The sequence below is a fragment of the Mirounga leonina genome, unplaced genomic scaffold (assembly GCF_011800145.1).
Source record: "Mirounga leonina isolate KUSES-001 unplaced genomic scaffold, KU_Mleo_1.0 Mir_125, whole genome shotgun sequence".
NCBI lineage: Eukaryota > Metazoa > Chordata > Mammalia > Carnivora > Phocidae > Mirounga > Mirounga leonina.
The window spans coordinates 24,249,812-24,269,457 of NW_023270305.1; the positions used below are offsets into that span (position 1 = coordinate 24,249,812).

Below are 19,646 nucleotides of genomic sequence, written 5' to 3' on the forward strand. Positions count from 1 at the left end.
CATACTGAATGAGAGGCTGCCTGTATATGCTTTGCTCCTTCTTTCTGCACATTCCTCCAAGATTGTCCATTCGGCCAACTCTTCCCTTTGTAAAGTCTCAGCCTAAACCCTTCCTTCCCTGATTCTCTAGGACTGGCAGATGTTGCAGTCGTACCAACATTAACCCAATCAGAATTGCCATCTGTAACTGCTACTCTGAATGTCTGTCTCTTCATTCGATTTTAAGCTTCTTGAAGGCAGGATTGTGCCACTATATCTTTGTACCCTCTGCACCAGCAGAAGTACTCAATAAAATACTCCTGAAGTGAAAGAATGCTGTACACTGAGGAAGCTATTAAGATGAATTAGATATGAATTCTGCACTCAAAATACTTACAGTCCAGTAAGAGAGAGAATGCACATAAAAACACATAAGGCAGAAGTACCAAGTACCATAACAGGGATAAAAATCAAACTCTGTGGCTATGCAAAGGAGGGAAGCAATTCTACCCAGGTGGAGGAATCTCTGAGATGTTGAGAATATCTAGGATTTCCCATTTTATTTATTTTTAAAAGATTTTATTTTATTTTTTTAAAGAATTTGTTTGTTTATTTGACAGAGATAGAGACAGCGAGAGAGGGAACACAAGCAGGGGGAGTGGGAGAGGGAGAAGCAGGCTTCCCCGTGGAGCAGGGAGCCCGATGCGGGGCTCGATCCCAGGACCCTGGGATTATGACCTGAGCTGAAGGCAGACGCTTAACGACGGAGCCACCCAGGTGCCCCTAAAGATTTTATTTTTAAGTAATCTCTACACCCAACACGGGGCTCGAACTTACAACCCCCAGATCAAGAGTCACATGCTCTACCAACTAAGCCAGCCAGGTACCCCTAGGATTTCCAATTGTCAAGATGCTGATAGAGATAGGGAAAATGGAGTAAGTTAGAATATTCCAGGTTAAAGGAAGAGCATCAGCTAAGTTCCACAGGCAGGAAGGCTTATGGTACATAGAAGGAAGAGAAAGATGGTTAGTTCAGTTAAACAGGTATGTGTATTGTATGTATTGTATATTTTATTTTCAGGGCCTTGAACAATACATGAAGTTTACATTTCTAACTTTATGAAAATGTACATTAATTTATAAATTAACTTACAGGATGGCTGAACAATCTGTCCTCTAAACCAATACAAATCCTATTTAACTCATAATAAAGCTGAACTATGAATTAATTTATCATGTAAACTGGTTTTTAAATTTTTATTTTAAAAGTAAAATATGTGCATTTGCTGGGATATTGGGATAAATTCAAAATAAATTTCAATTACACTGAACATACTACTTTCTAACTTCATTTTTTTCACATACCATTTCATGAACATGTCCCCAGGGCATGAATTATTCTACAGCTTCCTTTTTAATGGGTTGGATACATAGTGTTCCATTGTATGCATATAGCAAAGTGCATTGAGTCAAATCTTTACTATTGGAAAATTAGATCAGTCCCAATATTTTGTTGTTGTTGTAAATAATGATGTGTTGAACATTGTTATGTATAACTTTTTGCACCTGATTATTATAAATTTCTCTAAATGGAATGTCTTGGTCAAAGGATTAAAACCACTTAAAGAATTTTCATACATACTGCTAAATTTCCATTCTAATTATATACTCTCTCCAGCTGTGAATGAGGGTACCTGATTCCCAACTTTAACAATGCTAGGAATTTTGGTTTTTCAAAATTCTTTGCCCAATTTGATAGGCAAGAAATGGTACCTTATCTTAAATTTTTGAATTTTTCTGATTAATAGGGAGGATAAACATATTCTCCGAGGTGTATTTGTCATTTCCCTCCTCTTTTTTATGATTTGCTTTTTCATGTAGGAATTGCATGTAAGTTCCATAAAGTTAGGCAACTTTTTTGTATGTTTTGTTTACTGCTATATCCTTAGCACCCAGCTGGAACAACAGTAGGATTCTACTCAACTTTTTTTGAAGGAATATATATATATATATTTAATATTTTATTTATTTATTTGAGAGAGAGAGAGAATGAGAGAGAGAGAGCATGAGAGAGGGGAGGGTTAGAGGGAGAAGCAGACTCCTTGCTGAGCAGGGAGCCCGATATGGGACTCAATCCCGGGACTCCAGGATCATGACCTGAGCCGAAGGCAGTGGCTTAACCAACTGAGCCACCCAGGTGCCCCTATATATATATTTTTAAAGATTTTATTTATTTATTTGACAGAGAGAGACACAGCGAGAGAGGGAACACAAGCAGAGGGAGAGGGAGAAGCAGGCTTCCCGCTGAGCAGGGAGCCCGATGTGGGGCTCGATCCCAGGACCCTGGGATCATGACCGGAGCTGAAGGCAGACACTTAACGACTGAGCCACCCAGGTGCCCCAAATGAATATATTTTCTAACTGGGTGTTAATCTTTCAAAACATTTGATTTGCAAAATCTGCAAATGAAATGATATTAATTCTTCATCTGGCAAACAAATTACCTAACTTACCACTTCTTTTTTAGTTTTGTTTATGGTACTTTTTGTCAAAGGGAATCTCTAAAACTAATTGATTTAATATTTGGCAGTTAAAAAGTCCCTTTTCTTTTAAAAAAAATTTATTGATTTAGATAACTTGATTTTCAAGTTAAAAAAATCCCATTGGCATTCTGATTAGATTTTTGAGCAATAAATAAATAAACTGGAGCAGTATCTTTATAATAATGAATATTTCCACTCAGAAATATATGTTCATTTAAAAAATATCATTTATGTACCTCAGTTAAGGTTTGTAAGTTGTCTTTATGTAGCATCTGAACAATTCTTTTTATCTTTATTTCTAAACTTCTTTGTTGTTGGTATTTGAATGAGATCCTCTCCACTAGATTTTCTGGAGTGCTGACTGATACAAGAGCTGTTAATTTTTGTGTGTGGAGTTTGGAGGGCTGTAGTCATTATACTGAATTCCACTGGTTATAATGACTCTTTAGGCAATTCTCTTAGATTTTGTAGAATACTATCATCCAGATAAAAATGATTTAATCTTGCTTCCAAAGTTATATATTCTATTTGTTTACATTGGCTAGAGCTCTCAGAACAATGTTACATTGTAGTGGTGACAACTGACTTCCTTGTTTCTCATTTTAACAGTGGTTCCTCTAGCATGGAGTATAAAGTTAGCTGTTGATTTGAAGAGGGGTGGGTGGGTGGGGGTGGGGGTGGGGGGGGGCGCGTGCTACAGAGGTATCTTAATCCTAGTTTGCTAAGGTGTTTTGTTTTTTTTTAATAATCAGGAAAGGACATTGAATTTATCAACTGCCTTTCCAAATTTTATCAACCACATGTATTTTTTTTTCTCCTTTAACCTGTTAGTGAATTTTATGAATTCTAATATTGAACCATGGTTCATTCCTTGAATTCAAAGGGCATACCTTATTTTATTGCCCTCTGCTTTATTGTGCTTTGCTTTACATTTCACAGACATTGTGTTTTTTACAAACTGGAAGTTTGTGGAAACCCCATGTGGAGCAAGTCTACTCGCGCCATTTTTCCAATAGCATTTGCTCACCTGAGTTTCTGTGTTTGGTAATTCTCATATTTCAAACTTTTTCATTATTATTATATTTTATGCTGATCTGCAATCAGCGATTACGACTTGCTGAAAGTTCAGGTGATAGCATTTTTAGAGCAATATGATATTTTAAAATTAAGGTATGTACAATTGTTTTTTAGACATAATGCTGTCGTACACTTAATAGACTACAATATAGTGTAAACATACCTTTTACATGCACTAGGAAACCAAAAAATTCATTTGACTCACTTTATTGCAATATTTGCTTTATTGCAGTGATCTGGAACTAAATCTGCAATATCTCCAAGGTTTGCCTGTACATAAGTTAGCCTCGAAATGCACTGTGATTTATATTTGCTGTTGATTTGTCTTCCTAAATATTTTTACTCTAGGTTAATATTTATTTCTGTCTGAGCACATCCTAACTAAGATGTGAGAAGGGTAGCCAGCAGATGCATCTTGGCAGAAAGAGGAGTGTGTTTCAGATCTGAAATTTGCCACAATTAATCCCACATATAATGAAACTGAATGGCCATACAGAGCCTCAGTTTCCAGATTACTTACCCTTTGGGGTTTCTTTCCAGCTCGTTTAAAAGTGTGTGATCACAGTATTCAAAAACTAAATGCATTTTCCTTTTTCTCCTGAATACCTCAATGAGGTTCACAAGGTTTGGGTGTTTTAATTGCTGCAAAGGAATTGAAATCAAAGTTCGGTTATTTGTTTCTCCCCAGATCCCTCACAATTTAAACAGAAGGCCTTGTTTATTATTCTCTGTGCATCTCTTGTGGATAATTTTATTAAGGTTACTCACAAGAGAAACTACTTTAAGGTTGAAGAAAAAAAGAAGACATTTTTCTTCTTCTAAAGTACCTGTAACAGATGGTAATTAAACTGCCTGAATCTCCCCAGAGATAGCAAATAAAGTACACAACATAAAATATTGGACACTGATACCATAAATACTTTATGGATTTTGTGAAAATTCTAAATATCCAAGTCATAAAGGACCCTGGATAAAAGACAGAGGAGATGGAATTATTGAGTAAAAGGTTATAAAAATTATCAATCCCCATTTAGCTTGCATATTGCCATGGATTTAATATAAATGTCAGCTAGATTATTTATTTTTTAAAAGATTTTATTTATTTATTTGACAGAGAAAGACACAGTGAGAGAGGGAACACAAGCAGGGGAAGTGAGAGAGGGAGAAGCAGGCTTCCCATGGAGCAGGGAGCCTGATGCGGGACTCGATCCCAGGACCCCGGGATCATGACCTGAGCCGAAGGCAGACACTTAACGACTAAGCCACCCAGGCGCCCCAATGTCAGCTAGATTTAAACGCAGTCTGAATTTTAGTGTTGGCTCTCAGAAATACTAGAGCCCAAATTTCAAATCTGATTAAACTTCCTATTGTAGGAGTCCCCACAGTGTGTTTTTAATTTATCATGTTTTCAGCTCTGTTCTTTGATTCTATTGTTTTCTCTTATGCTTAGATGTTTTACGTGTTAAATTCTATCTCAAGCTGGAGCATTTCACAAGGCAGCCTCTGTTTAATGTTGTAAACCAGAGGAAAAATTCTAATTAAGTACCCATCATAGAGTAACTATATAATTTATCATCCTATCAGGGTAAGGAGTATAAGACAAGACTGTCCCAGGAAAACAGGCAGATACGGTTTCCCTGCCTATAACTAGGGTGACCATATAATTAAGCACGCAAACCAGGATGCTTTTGAAAGAGGGTGCTAACCAGACTGGACTCCGGGACAAAAGCTATAAACCAGGATATCTGATCACTCCCACTTACATATAACTCATCTTCCCTGTTTTCCCAGTATATTAGATACATCACTTTTCAAACCCTATGCCACTTACTCAGAAAGATACCTATATAGAGGGAACACAGGATTTTGTATATAGCAGGAGCTGCAGAAATATTTTGCAGGCCCAATAGCGATAGCATCCTCTACTTCAGTATCTGTAAGCATGGTTTGAGGGGGAAAAAAAAATCACCCTGCAACTATGTGCTCAACAGTTTGGGAAAAAGGACTCTATTACATATTAAAAATACGTCTAAATATGTCTAAAGCACAAAATCAATTTGCCATTGCCTGAAAGAGCAGAGAGGCAGAGTGGAGGAAACAGGCCACACAGGTAAGCCAGCTTTGTGCGACACTGAAAGCCATGCAATGGAAGGGAAACAGTGGCTTTACCAGGAGAGTAAGGGATTCATAGAAGCTAACCTGGTCGAATCTGTCTTTGGGTAGATAAGCAATTTATATCCCCTTTGCAAAGGAAATTAACTTAGCTCAGAAAAACAGTGACTTGTATAAGTAACATAGGCAATAAGGAGGACAAAAATCAAATCACATTTAAGTAACAGGAGGATGTGCGGAAGGTAAGGTAAGTTTATCATGGAAGGAATCTGCTCCTGGTGCGCGGAGGGCAACATATCGAAGCTGGCAAGAAGTACATTATGAGAACCATCCCCAGACACCAAGCTGAGGTGGGATCTGGCTACTTCTTACCTGAAAGCCCATTCTTAAAATGTGGGCATTGTGACCCAGGAGGTACTACCTGAGCGTTAACCTTCCTTGCAGACATGAGGAGGAGGGAGGTGGTGGATAAAAAGCATTACTTTTATTAGACAACAACTCTCAGTCCTTTCCGACACACCCTGTAAGCTTAGCTCTGTGACAAAGCCGGCTGGCTAACCAGCGCCTTCTGCCGGCTGTGAGGTAACAGTGAACTGGTTTTTACGAAGGATGTAATCTTGAAAACTCCGTGCGTATTAACTTATATTTTAAACTATTAATAGTTTGAGGAAACCTGCTGTAAATAACACCTGAAAGGACAGATAATATGATAATTATTATATTCCTCTAAAACTGATTTCTGGGGTTTTCCTAAAAAAAGATGACCCGTGTCAAAAGTAAACGTCAAAAAAAAAAAAAAAAAAAAAAAAAGTAAACGTCAGCTATGTGTTCTTGAGGAAATCACACTTTTATTACTCAAAGTGTGGTCTACCAAGCACCGTCAGTACCATTGGGGAGTTTACTGGAAATGCTGCATCTCAGACTGACCACCGACCTTTGACTCAGAATTTTGTGTTTTAGCAAAGTCACCTGGGGAATTCCCACATTAATTCTGCACATTAATGTTTGAGAAGTGCTGTCCTGTGCCTCAGTTTCCTCTCTGATAAGATAAGGATGCTGGATGGGAAGCATCCCTAAGTTCTTTTATGGTTCTAAAACCAGAAGAGTTCTGGGATAGGAAAACACTTACATTGAAGACTTATGAATCTTACATGTCAAATCCTTTCAGAGTAAAAACAACTTTAGGGACGTCTGGCTGGCTCAGTCTGTGAGCATGTGATTTGATCTCTGGGTCCTGAGTTCAAGCCCCACGTTGGGCATAGAGTTTATTTAAAAAAAAAAAAAGGTAACAAAATCTTTGCGGAAAATGTGTATACATAGCTGGGGCAATACTCAATATGCCTAAGAACCAGTGGAGAGCAGGAAGGACTACCCCATATCGATGCCTACAGGGGCATGGGTCCAGTCCTGTGGGCTCCTGTGCCAGGAGATGTTCTTTTAGTTGCTGGTTTGTGGGGAGAAGGATTTGGGAGGGGTGTAAGGCAGAGCAAGGCCAAGGCAGGGGAGGGGTTGGGTAAACACTGGGCCGAAGGACTTAGGACAGTGGATATTTACCAACCAGAATGGAAGTACTTCAATATCAGAACTGCCAAAAGTCCAAAGTAATAATTTATTTTCCATAGTTGCTGATACCAAGAAATTAAGTCCAATGAGAAAAAAAAAATCACTTTAAAATTCATTCAAATTGTAATGTTGGCATACATATTTCATCCAATACCATGATGTTATAGATATACAGAGAAAGTGAACCTACCTTCAACATACGTATTTCTCTTAGTGCTATTTTCTTAACAACTGGTTCATCTTCAGATTCCACAAATTTTTTAATAGCTACCACTTGTCCAGAGGTTTTGTTTCTGCATTTGAATACAACCCCATAGGACCCTTCTCCAATCTTAGCTAATTTTTCATACTTTTCCATTATAGTTGAAAGGACTTAAATTACTGTATTGATTGACTTGCAGCACAATGTTACATCTGGAAAATAAGATGACTCAGCTTAATCAAGTGATCAAGGACAATGTTCTCACAGTCTCGTACATAAAACCGATTTACTCAGGATGCCAAAGATTTATTTCCACCAATTAATTTTAAATACACTTAAAAATATTTGAACATTATTTTGGTAATTCAGTTGTCTTAATGTGGTTCTTCCAGCTACTGCAAAGATTTTTATATTTCTTATAATGGATCTGCCTTTACCTCAGTTGAATTAAAGAATTTGTGGAAAGGAACATTATCTAGTCTATTTTCATTATCCTCAAGTAAATGATGAAAATATGGTGCTGTAAAATCCAGCTGAAGGAACATTTAATACTCTTGCATTCAGTGTTTATCTTTTCCCTCCTCACCCCTTGGACTAGGGGAACTAGGAAGAAGTGAGAACAAGACACGTACAAAGTGCTATACTTCCACCTGGTGGAGAGAAGAAAGAGTAGATGTGGACTGTGGAATAAAGCTGCCATTACAAACAGTGACATCTTTCTGACACATCATTTATTGCTCTTAGCTTTTGTATGTATGAAGGAACAGATCCTTAAATTCTTAGCTCCTAAAGAAAATAAAAAGCACAAAAAAGAAGACAGGTCTCTCTAATTTTTCATGAATGCTTTCTTTTATCTTCATTTCCATGGAAATATTTAATTTTTCTGTCCTGCCTCACCCACTTGTGAATTTCATAGTAATTGGGATTACATATTAAACAACAAATAAGGCCAACATTATTAAATAAATCAGTCTAGGAATTAAAAATATAAAAATTCGAATAAGTCTCAAAAATCCCACCCCACTTTATCCAGCAGAATCTTAATATAATCTAATAGTGATAATAGTTAGCACTTAAGTAACATTGTCCTATGAAAATCACATCTTATGTGTACAACCATTTTATGAAGTGCTATTTTTATCCAATTATGTGGATGATAAAACCGAGACAAAATGAAGCTAGTATGGAGTTAGAACCCAGGCAGTCAGGTTCCAGAGATCACAATTTGAATCACTACGCTATACTGCCTCTCAGTTAATTCAAAAGAATGCAAATCCAGGCCTTAGTAATAATAAAATGTCAAGTGAAAGAGTTGACCACTTTATAAATTTCTCATGTTTCAAATGAGTACCCTTCTTTTCTTTCTTTCTTTTTTTTTTTTTTTACTTCACTAACATCTTTTCCATCCACAGATTGTCTCAATGGAGAAAGAAATCATCTACACTTTCTTGCCACCATAGAAATACACAACTGGGAAAAGTGTTTACCTGGGTAAATGACTATTACTAAACTATTCTACAATGCTACATATATTTTTTTGGAGATTCTATTCTCTTATGAAAGGGAGAAAATGGAAGCAAAAACACTTTAAAAACATGGAAAATTCATCACAGATCATGTTCTGAAAACTCTATTAGTTATACTGAATTGTTACATAGATATTATTATCTTAAATGTGTTTAGATACAAACATGCATACATTTGTTCTTTAGCCTAGTTATAGGTGATACGGAAGAAAACAGTAGATACTAGGAATTTGCTTTAGAAAGTTATTGGTATAAATCTTTGTGGATTTATGAATTTAACCTGCTTGATAAGCCCTATGATTACTGGAATAAACTACAAATATGCCAAAAAGCTTAATTATGGTATTTAAGTCAGTATTATTTTATTTCCCTCTAGGTAGATGATTTGATCTATTGATCTATGATTTTTTTTTCCCCAAATGGTTTAATAGTGATTGAGTTCTCAGACTAATATTTAGACCTCTCAGTCACATCAACCAAACTTCTGAATATGATAAAATAAAGCACCAGAAAATAGTACTTTATCTGGTAACCTCTCAATAGTATCTGTTTTCTAAAGCCTTTACATGTTTATGGAAGATGAGTCTGAGCATGCAGGCAGGAGTTAGACCAAGGCAGAAATTCCTCAAAGGGATTTATGGCTCTAATTCCAGCTTACTAGGAATTCTTACTCTACCAGAGTAAGAAGCAGTAATTCCTAATATCTTACCTGAGGTACAGACCAACTATGTTTGATGACTATCTCTACACAAATAGAATCATCTCAAAATCAGTTTGTTTTAAATTAAATGCCTTCTTTCCTATCCTCTACCCCTACCCAAAGTTCTCAAACCTGCTCCACATTACACCTAAATGGCTTGTGAAGACGTATATGGTGGAGAACTTTGAGATAGCTGAGGATAATGGTGGCTATCTAAATCAAATCTCCTCACATAGCTTTCTCGAAGCTGTAGAAATCAACCAGAATAAAACCACATAAATGTAATGCTTCCAAAATAACAGGAAGACAGAGGAATTTACAAACTTAAGTAGAAAAGTAAACTCCAAATTCTGGAAGAGATATCTCTTAAGGTCCCACTATAAGCCTTTGCAGAGAGCAAATACAGGAATGGGGTGGGATCTGGAAAAACTGTGAAGAGAGAAGAGGAAACGAAGAGCCTAAGATAGACTTAAAATCGTCCCCCCTCCATCCCCTGAAGAGAAAATACATCACAAGTGCAAAAATATTAAGTGTGTCCTGGTAGATCAGAGTATTTGCCCCAGGGAAGGGACGTAAAAGTCATGGATACTGAGGGGATATCAGTCAGTGTGACACTACTCTTGGGCAAGAGGGAAGGGAGAGGCTTATCAATCTCTGTCAGAGACTGGATAGTGAAGGGAAAAAGAAGCAAGAAGGATAAACTTGTGCCCCTGCAAGACAAAAGAGAACCCCAAAACTGAAGGACATGCAAATCTCTTCACCACTAATTAAAAAAAAAAAAAAAAGTGCTACTCATTAAAGAAACTGAACTTTGGTACAGTGACAGAAAAGAACTCTCTTGAGCTAGGATTACTGTCAATTATTACAAGACAAAACCTGCCCAGGAAATAAAATAGAGAAAATCAGTCTCCATACAAACCTATTATTGGAAGAAAATAGAAATGAGAATTGGACATTTTCGCTGATGAAAATCATGCCAAAAAAAACAAAAACAAAAAAACCCTAACAGTGAAGCAGAAGAAAACTAACACAACACTCCAAACTAATTTAAATATCTTCTAACATTCCCCTGGAGATATGAAAAGTACTTTTTAAAAAAGATTTTATTTATTTGAGAGAGAGAGATAGGAAGAGAAATCATGAGTGGGGTGGGGAGCAGGGGGAGAGGAAGCAGGCTCCCTGGGGCTCAATCACAGGACCCCAGGATTATGACCTGAGCTGAAGGCAGAGCTTAACTGACTGAGCCACCCAGGTACCCCATGAAAAGCCATTTTGAATCGGAAATTCAAATAAGAATAGAAGTGAAAAGGAAGAAGGAAGGAAGGGAGGGAGGGAAGGAAGGAAGAAAGGAAGAAAGGAAGGAAGGAAGGAAGAAAAAAAGACAGTTGATTGAACTCAGGAAAGAAACAAAAGAAAAAGACAAAATCATTTCACAGATAAAGGCTAAAAAAACACAAGATGCCAATGAAAATTTAATAAGTAGAATTTTAAAAAGGCAGAACAACAATTAAGAGAATAAAAATGAGAAAAAAAGTAGGAGAGTTTAGAGAGAAAGTGGTTGAAATGGAAGACAGGCAAAGAAGACCCAACATGTTCAGAGACCCAACTAGAGTCTCTGAAGAAAACAAAACAGTGGAACAGAACCAATAGTTTAAACTATAAACTATGAAATTTTTCTGGCAACAAAATAAGATCGGAGTATACATATTGAAAAGGCCCATCAGTAGTTGGGAAAACTGAATCAGAACAATCAACTCAAAGATGTATTTGAATAAAACTATCAAAGAAAATACTCTCGTAGCCTGCAGGCATAAAGACTAAATTGAAGTGTAGGAGAATGAGAGTGACAACAAATTTGTCAAGAGAACACACCATGCAACATAAAAATATAGCAGCCTTTTGAAGAAATTCAAGAGAAGAAAGTGAAAGCCAGGATTTTACACTCAACCAAGATGTCCTTCAAGTCGCAAAGTTATAGACAGATACAATTGGAAATATGCAGGATTTCCAGGAATACTGTATTCATGAACCTTCTCAAAGAATCTACAAGGCAATAACTTTCACCCAACCAAGAGCTGACTGAGAAAACTTCAGGAAGAGATTTACAGTAAGCATTTAATATATTTAATTGAAGACTATAGCAAAGGTGAGGAGAAGGGTGGAAGAATAACATAAACGTTAGAAGTGCTGACAGTGTAGAAAATAATGCAATTAAAAATATGTTTAAGAAATGGAAAGGGAAAGAAGAAAGCAGAATAAACTCATTGATAATTGAAATGATGGAAGAGTAAAATATACCATTAAAAACAGACAAACCAGAGAATAGAAGGTTAAATAAGAAAGCAGGGACTAGGAGCATTAAGAAAATATCCAAAGAAATGTAAGAAATAAAAATCAAACACAATACATAAAGAAAGAAACACAGATTAACATTGTACACATAGGGCGCCTGGGTGGCTCAGATGGTTAAGCATCTGCTTTCGGCTCAGATCATTTCTTTTTTTTTTTTAAGATTTTTTATTTTTTTATTCATGAGAGACAGAGAGAGCGAGAGAGAGGCAGAGGGAGAAGCAGGCTCCCAAGGAGCAGAGAGCCCGATGCGGGACTTGATCCCAGGACCCTGGAATCATGACCTGAGCCGAAGGCAGACGCTTAACCATCTGAGCCACCCAGGCGCCCTCGGCTCAGATCATGATTCCAGGGTCCTGGGATCAAGTCCCGCATTGGGCTCCCTGCTCCTTGGGAGCCTGCTTCTCCCTCTGCCTCTCTCTTGCTCTGTCTCTCATGAATAAATAAAAATGAAAAAAAAAAACTTTAAAAAAATTGTACACATAAAAATTATAAAACAATATGACAGAGAAAAGACTAATATCAGTGGTATCAATAAATATGAGTGAGCTTAACTCATGTATTAAATGAAAAAGATTTTCAATTTGGCTCATAAAGCAAGATCTAAGTATAAGCTCTATGCAAGAAACACATCTAAAGTGACTCAGAAAGGTTAAAAATAAAAAGACAGGGCGCCTGGGTGGCTCAGTTGGTTAAGCAACTGCCTTCGGCTCAAGTCATGATCCTGGAGTCCCAGAATCGAGTCCCGCATTGGGCTCCCTGCTCAGCGGGGAGCCTGCTTCTCCCCCTGCTCATGCTTTCTCTCCCATTCTCTCTCTCAAATAAATAAATAAAATCTTTAAAAAAAAAAAAAAAGACAAGCAAAGGTATTCAGGACAAATGAAAACATTAAGAAAGGAAATTTATGATCCTATCTGATGAAGTAGAATTAAAACTACAAAAAGCATTAAATACAACAAAGAGGGGTATTTTTAATACTAAAGCCACAATTCACAGTGAAGATATAAAAGTCCCCCCAAAACATAGCAATTACTGTTATAAAGCAGAAACTTTAGGACATGCAAGAAGACATGTACAGAAACACATTAATAATGAAACTTTAACCCATCATTCTCAGGAAAAGGCAAGACAAATGAACAAAAGATATGTAACTATGTAGAAGACCTAAACAATGTAACCAATAAGGTAGACCTTTAGAAGAGAGACACATTGACTTTTGTACTCTGATAATTTAAAATATACCTTCTTCTCAAGCACACATGGAATATTTATAAAAAGTGACTATATATTAGGTTACAAAGAAAACATTAGAAAGTTTCATAAACTAGAAATATTATAAAAACATTCTGATCACAAACTATCAAACTAGAAATTAGAACAATTTAAATATATATTTAATACATATATAATATGTGTATTTATACATACTTATATTTAATATTATTTACATTTATATATATATAATAAAAAAGACTTTCTACCTAGAAACTAAAAAAGCCTTCAATTAAATACCTGTTGGGTAAAGGGGGAAATACAAACTGAAATAATGGAATTAAAAAATAATAATAATGAAAATACTACATATCAAATCAATGAGATACATTCAAAGCAGGATTTCTCAACTGGGGGTGATTTTGGCCCCCAGGGGAATTTTTCAATGTCTGGAGATATTTTTGATTGTTATGAGTATGCAGAGGCCAGGGATGCTGCTAAGTACCCCTCAATGCACAGGACAGAATCCCACAATACAGAATTTTCTACCCAAAATGTTCATAATGCCATGGTTGAGATACCCTGATATATAGAAATCAGGAGAAAAAAAAATCCAGAGATCAAAAATATATAGAAGAAAAAAGAATAAAAATAACAAAATTAAACTCAACAATCTAAAAAGAGAACTACAAAATAAACCAAAACAAAGCAAAAGAAACAATAAAATTGAAGCAGAAATGAATAGAGGATACAAAAATAATAGGTCTTATTAATAAACCCATATCCTAGTTCCTTAAAAAATTTAAAACAAATCTATAACTAGCTTAATCAAGAAAAAAGGGAAAAAGAATAAATATACAAAATAAGGAATGACAAGAAGTAATATCAAAAGAGAACTTTTTTTTTTAATCATGAGGCTATTTTGCAGGCATCTATAAAGATGAATCTGAAAACTTAGATGAAATGGATAGTTTTCTAGAAAAACAGAGTTTACAAAAACTTACCTAATTAGAGATTGAGAATTTAAAGTAGTTTCTGTATAATAGTTTGTTTTTTGTGTTTGTTTTTTTTTGATTCCATGAAAAAGCACCAGGGGTCAGACTTTGACTACTGTGGGGTAAAGAAGTTGGTGAATCCTCCTCCTAAAACGTAAGACTAGGCAAAATTTTCAAAAAAAAAAAAAAAAAAACTAAAACTAAAACTAAAACCAAAACCAACCCGTAACAATTTGGGGGCTCTGGAAATCAACCAAAGGCAAAAAACAAATTGAGAAGTATTTATTCATAATAAGTTAGAATTCCACTAAGGACAATGGGAGTCTGTGGCTTCTTACCAGAGTCTGCTGCCATTCTTCCTCTACCCCCATCCCCTAGCTCAGCAGGTGCAGCAGTTCTACCACTGTGAACTGGCCATGAACCAGAAGCCTTAGTCCAAGAGAAAATGTGCTTGACATGGCTCAAACCTGTGACAGGCTGAAAACCTGTGACAATACTGTCAGTAAAATTCTTACAAATTCAGTAGGAAACAAATGGGGAAAATCCCCACAGCTTTGAAAGCCTAAGGATGTGGTTCCAGTAGGGGTGAGCTGCAGATTAGCCAAAAATTTATGGGAAGATCATGGAAATGAAAGACCAATAGAAGGGTTAGGTTGGCTTTACATATCTCTGGCTAACTGAGAAACTATGAGGAATGCACAGGGAAGGTAAGGGAAGGCCCTGAGGGAAGTTAAAGTTGAGGCAGATTTGAGGACTGATTGAACTATGAATACACTCTCCAACGTACACACTGATCCTCTGATCCACTTAAGAGGGTGAAAGACTATGGCTAGAGTTGTTTAAGTCCCACTGCTGCCCAAATTATTGGTGACCACTAAACTATGCAGACAATGGTGAGTCCTAGAGAGCCAGGCTAAAAAAAATAAAAAAACTGAACACAGATATCAACAGTCACACACTTGGAAGGAGACAGATGCTGGAATACAGGCAGGTTGCAAAAACAAAAACAAAACAAACCCACAAATAAAGCCCTAGGAAGAAAATTGGAATCCAGCGTAGATATATTATCTAAAGTGTCCCCTTTTCAATTAAAAAAAATCATGAGACGTGCTAAGTAAAAGGAAAGTGTGCCTGATACTCAGGAAAAAAAAAGGGGGGGCAATAAAAATGGATTCTGAATGGATCCAGCTATTTTATTAGCTGACAAAGATTTTAAAGCAACAATTATAAATATGTTCAAATAATTAAAGCAATATAATTTATAGAATTAAAGAAAAATAAGACAATGACTTAATAGGAAATCTCAACAGCAAAATGAAAAGTAAAAAAAAAAAAAAACTGAATGGAAATTTTAGAGTTGAAAAGTACAACTGAAATGAAAAATTCACTAGGTGGGCTCAACATCAGATTTGAGATGGCAGAAGAATCAATGAATCTGAAGACAGATTAATAGAAAAAGACTAGTATGCAAGAGAGGGGAAAAAAAACTGAAGATGAACAAGCCTCAGAGGCCTGTGGTACAAAATCAATAGTACCAACATAAATGTAATGACATTCCCAGAAAGAGAAGTGAGAAAAAGGGGAAGAAGAAAATATTGAAAGAAATAACAGCCAAAAATGTTCCAAGTTTAATGGAAAACATTGATCAACAGATTCAAGAGCTAAATGAATCCCAAGTAGGATAAATATTAGGAGATCCAGTTCTAGATACATTATAGCCAAACTGTCAAAAACCAAAGATAAAGAGAATATCTTGAAAACAGTAAGAGAGATCCATTCACGTACAAGGGAACAATATGCTTAATGACTGACTCCTCATCAGAGAACGCAAAAAAATCAATAAAACAAAAAGTTGGTTCTTGGGACGCCTGGGTGGCTCAGTTGGTTAAGTGTCTACCTTTAGCTCAGGTCATGATCCCAGGATCCTGGGATCAAGTCCCATATTGGGCTCCTTGCTCAGCAGGAAGCCTGCTTCTCCCTCTGCCTGCCACTCTCCCTGCTTGTGCTCTCTCTCTCTGACAAATAAAGAAAAATCTTAAAAAAAAAAAGTTGGTTCTTCAAAAAGTTCAACAAAATTGATGAACCTTTAGACTAAGAAAAAAGAGAAAAGTTATTCAAATCATAATCACCTATAGAAATTAAAAATGGTTAACAGAATAATACAAATAGTTTTATGCAGCCAAATTAGACAACGTGGTTGAACAAATGCTTAAAAAGACAAAATATCAAAACTGACTCAAGAAAAATAAAATCTGACTATGCCCATAACAAATGAAGACATTGAATAATAAAAAATATGCCCACAAAGAAAAGGGTCAGATGGCCTCGTAAGTGAATTCTACCAAACATTCAAAAAAGAATTAATACCAATTCTTCACAAACTAGTCCTAAAAATAGAAGAGGAGGAAACTTTCATTTCCTAACTCAATCCATAAGGTCAATATTACCTTGATATGCAGTCAGACTAAGAAATTACCAGAAAACTACAGATCATTATTCTCATGAATATAGACACAAGAATCCCCAACAAAATAATTGGCAAACCAAATCCAGACACATATAAAAAGGATCATATGCCATGATTATGTGAAACTTATTTGAAGAATGCAAGGTTGGTTTAATATCTGAAAATCAATAATGTGTAAGAGCATCATAACAGAATAAAAGACAAAAACCACATGACCATCTCAATAGACATAAAAAAAGCATTTGACAAAAACCAACACTCATTCATGATAAAAATCTCAACAAACCAGGAATAGAAGGGAACTTCCTCAAGGGCATCTGTGAAAAATGTACAGTTAACCTGATTAAGGGTGAGAGACAATGCTTTCCCCCTAATACTGGGAAAACAATTTTGCTTTTACCACTTCTATTTAACATTGTATTGGAAGTTCTTGCCACTGCAACAAAGCAAGAAGAAGAAATTAAAGTTATGTAGATTGGAAATGGAAAGCAATGCTGTCATTTTCTGGAAATGTCATGACACTGTATGTAAAAAATCCTAAACAATCTATAAAAAAACAACTTGAACTAATGAACAAGTTTGCAGTGTAGTAGGATACATGATCAATATACAATAATAAATTGTGTTTCTATGCACTAGCAACAATTTGAAGAGGAAATGGAAACAATTCCACTCATAACATCAAAAGAATAAAATATTTAGAAATGAATTTAACAAGTGAAGTGTAAGGCCTGTATACTGAAAATTAAAAATATTGCTCATGAAATTAAAGAAGATAAAAATAAAAGGAGAGAAATATCATGGTCATGGATTGGAAAACTCAATAAGATGTCAGTTCTCCATAAATTCACTGACAGATTAAATTCAATCCCTATAAAAATCCCAATAGACTTTTTTGGGGGTAGAAATTGACAAGATGAACCTAAGATTTATATGTAAATGCACAGTACCCAGGACAGCCAAAGCAACCTGGAATAAAAACAAACTGGGAAGACTTATAATACCTGACTTCAAATTTTACCATAAAGTTATAATAAATCAAAAGAATATGGCATTGGCATAAAGATAGACATATATATCAGTGAAAGAATAGAGAGTCAAGAAATAATCCTTTTTATTTATAGCCAATTGATTTCGACAAAGATGCCATGGCAATTCAATGAAGATAAACTATTGTTTGCAACAAATGATGCTAAGACAATTGGTATCCATATGTAACAAAATAAAAATAAAAACAAAAGAATTTAGATACCTAAATAATATACCAAAATTAACTCAAAATGGATCACAGACCAACATATAAGAGCCACAACTACTACTGACTTCTAGTAAAAATATAGAAAAAAATCTTTCTGACCTTAAGTTAGGCAAAGATTTCTAAGGTATGGCACTGAAAGCATGATACATACAAATTGATAAAATAGAATTCATCAAAATTACAATCTTTTGCTCTTCAAAAAAACTGCTTCATTAAGAAAATGAAAAAAACAAACCACAGACTGAAGAAAATATTAGATAAAGGATTTGTATACACAATACATAAGGCACTCTTACAATTCAACAGGCAGCCGGAAAACCCAAGTTAAAAATGGACAAAAGATTTTTTTCAAGTGAACTCTACCCCCAACATGGGGCTCAAACTCACAACCCCAAGATCAAGAGTCTCATGCTCTACCGAGTCACCCCAAAAATGAACAAAAGGTTTGAAGAGACATTTCACCAAAGAAGATATATAAATGTCTAATAATAAGCACATGAAAGGATGTTATTAATCATTAGGAAATGTACATTAAAACCAAATTAAGATACTACTATCCACACACCAGAATAGGTAAAATCCAAAAGACTGACAATATCAAGGATTGATAAGGATGTATAGAAATTGGAACTCTTACACATCAATGGTGGGAATGTTAAACAGCACAGCTCCATTGGAAGCAGTTTGGTAATATCTTAAAAGTTAACCATAAATTTAACATAAAAGTTAAACATAAACAGCAATTCCACTCTTTGGTATCTACCCAGGAAAAATAAAAATATACGCCTATACAAAGACATGCATGCAAGTGTTTATAGTACCATTATTCATAAGAGCTTCAATAGAAAACAAACTAAATGCCCATTAACCGATGAATGAAAATCCATGCAGTGAAATACTTATTCAGCATTAAAAGGAAAGTACTGGTACATGCTATTATGTGATAAGCATAAAAAAACACAACTGAAAACATATGCTATGTGGAAGAAGCCAGACAACTCTCCCCCACACATATTGTATGATTCCATTTACATGAAATTTCTAGAAAAGGTAAATGCACCACTGAGAAGGACCCAGCATCTCCTCTGTGGTACTGTTGCCCGAAATGCAAAACCTGAACCGAATCATGAGAAAAAAGTAGACAAAACTTTGGCATCCTACAAATAACTGGCCTGTGTTATTTAAAAAAATGGTAAGGTCATAAAAGACAAAGGTCAAGGTACTGTTCCAGAAGGAAGGAGACTAAAAAGATATGAAAATGAAATATAATGTGTGATCCTAAATTGAATCTTAGAATGGGATAACTGTAAAGAGTAACACTGGGATAACTGGTGAAATCTAACTATTGACTGTGGATTAGGTACTAAATTTCCTGATTTTGGTAATCTGTACTGTGATTATGTAAGAAAATGTCCTTATTCTTAGGAAATACACACTGAACTACTTAAGGGTAAAAGCACATGATGTCTATAACTTACTCTCAAAAGGTACAGAAAAATTAACATCCATGTATTTATACATGGAGAGACAGAAAGGAAATGATAAAATAAATGGAGCACAATTAATGCAGGTAGATGTATGGGGGTTCATTGTACTTTTCTTGCAAGTTTGAAATTATTATATCAAATCAAATCAAGCTATTTAAAAAACCTACATATGGTGC

The 19,646-nt window shown here is 35.5% G+C and overlaps 1 protein-coding gene across 1 annotated transcript in view; it reads right to left on the reverse strand.

Annotated features, from left to right (window-relative positions):
* CDKL4 (cyclin dependent kinase like 4) overlaps positions 1 to 9,138 on the reverse strand; it is a 36,020-nt gene extending 26,882 nt beyond the window's left edge. The window contains exons 1-2 of the mRNA XM_035000972.1: positions 7,465 to 9,138; positions 4,120 to 4,241 (exon numbers count right to left, since the gene is read on the reverse strand). Of these exons, the coding sequence (XP_034856863.1) occupies positions 4,120 to 4,241; positions 7,465 to 7,632 (290 nt within the window). The 5' untranslated portion in view covers positions 7,633 to 9,138. The remainder of the gene's footprint in view (positions 1 to 4,119; positions 4,242 to 7,464) is intronic.
* Between the last annotated feature and the right edge of the window lie 10,508 nt (positions 9,139 to 19,646).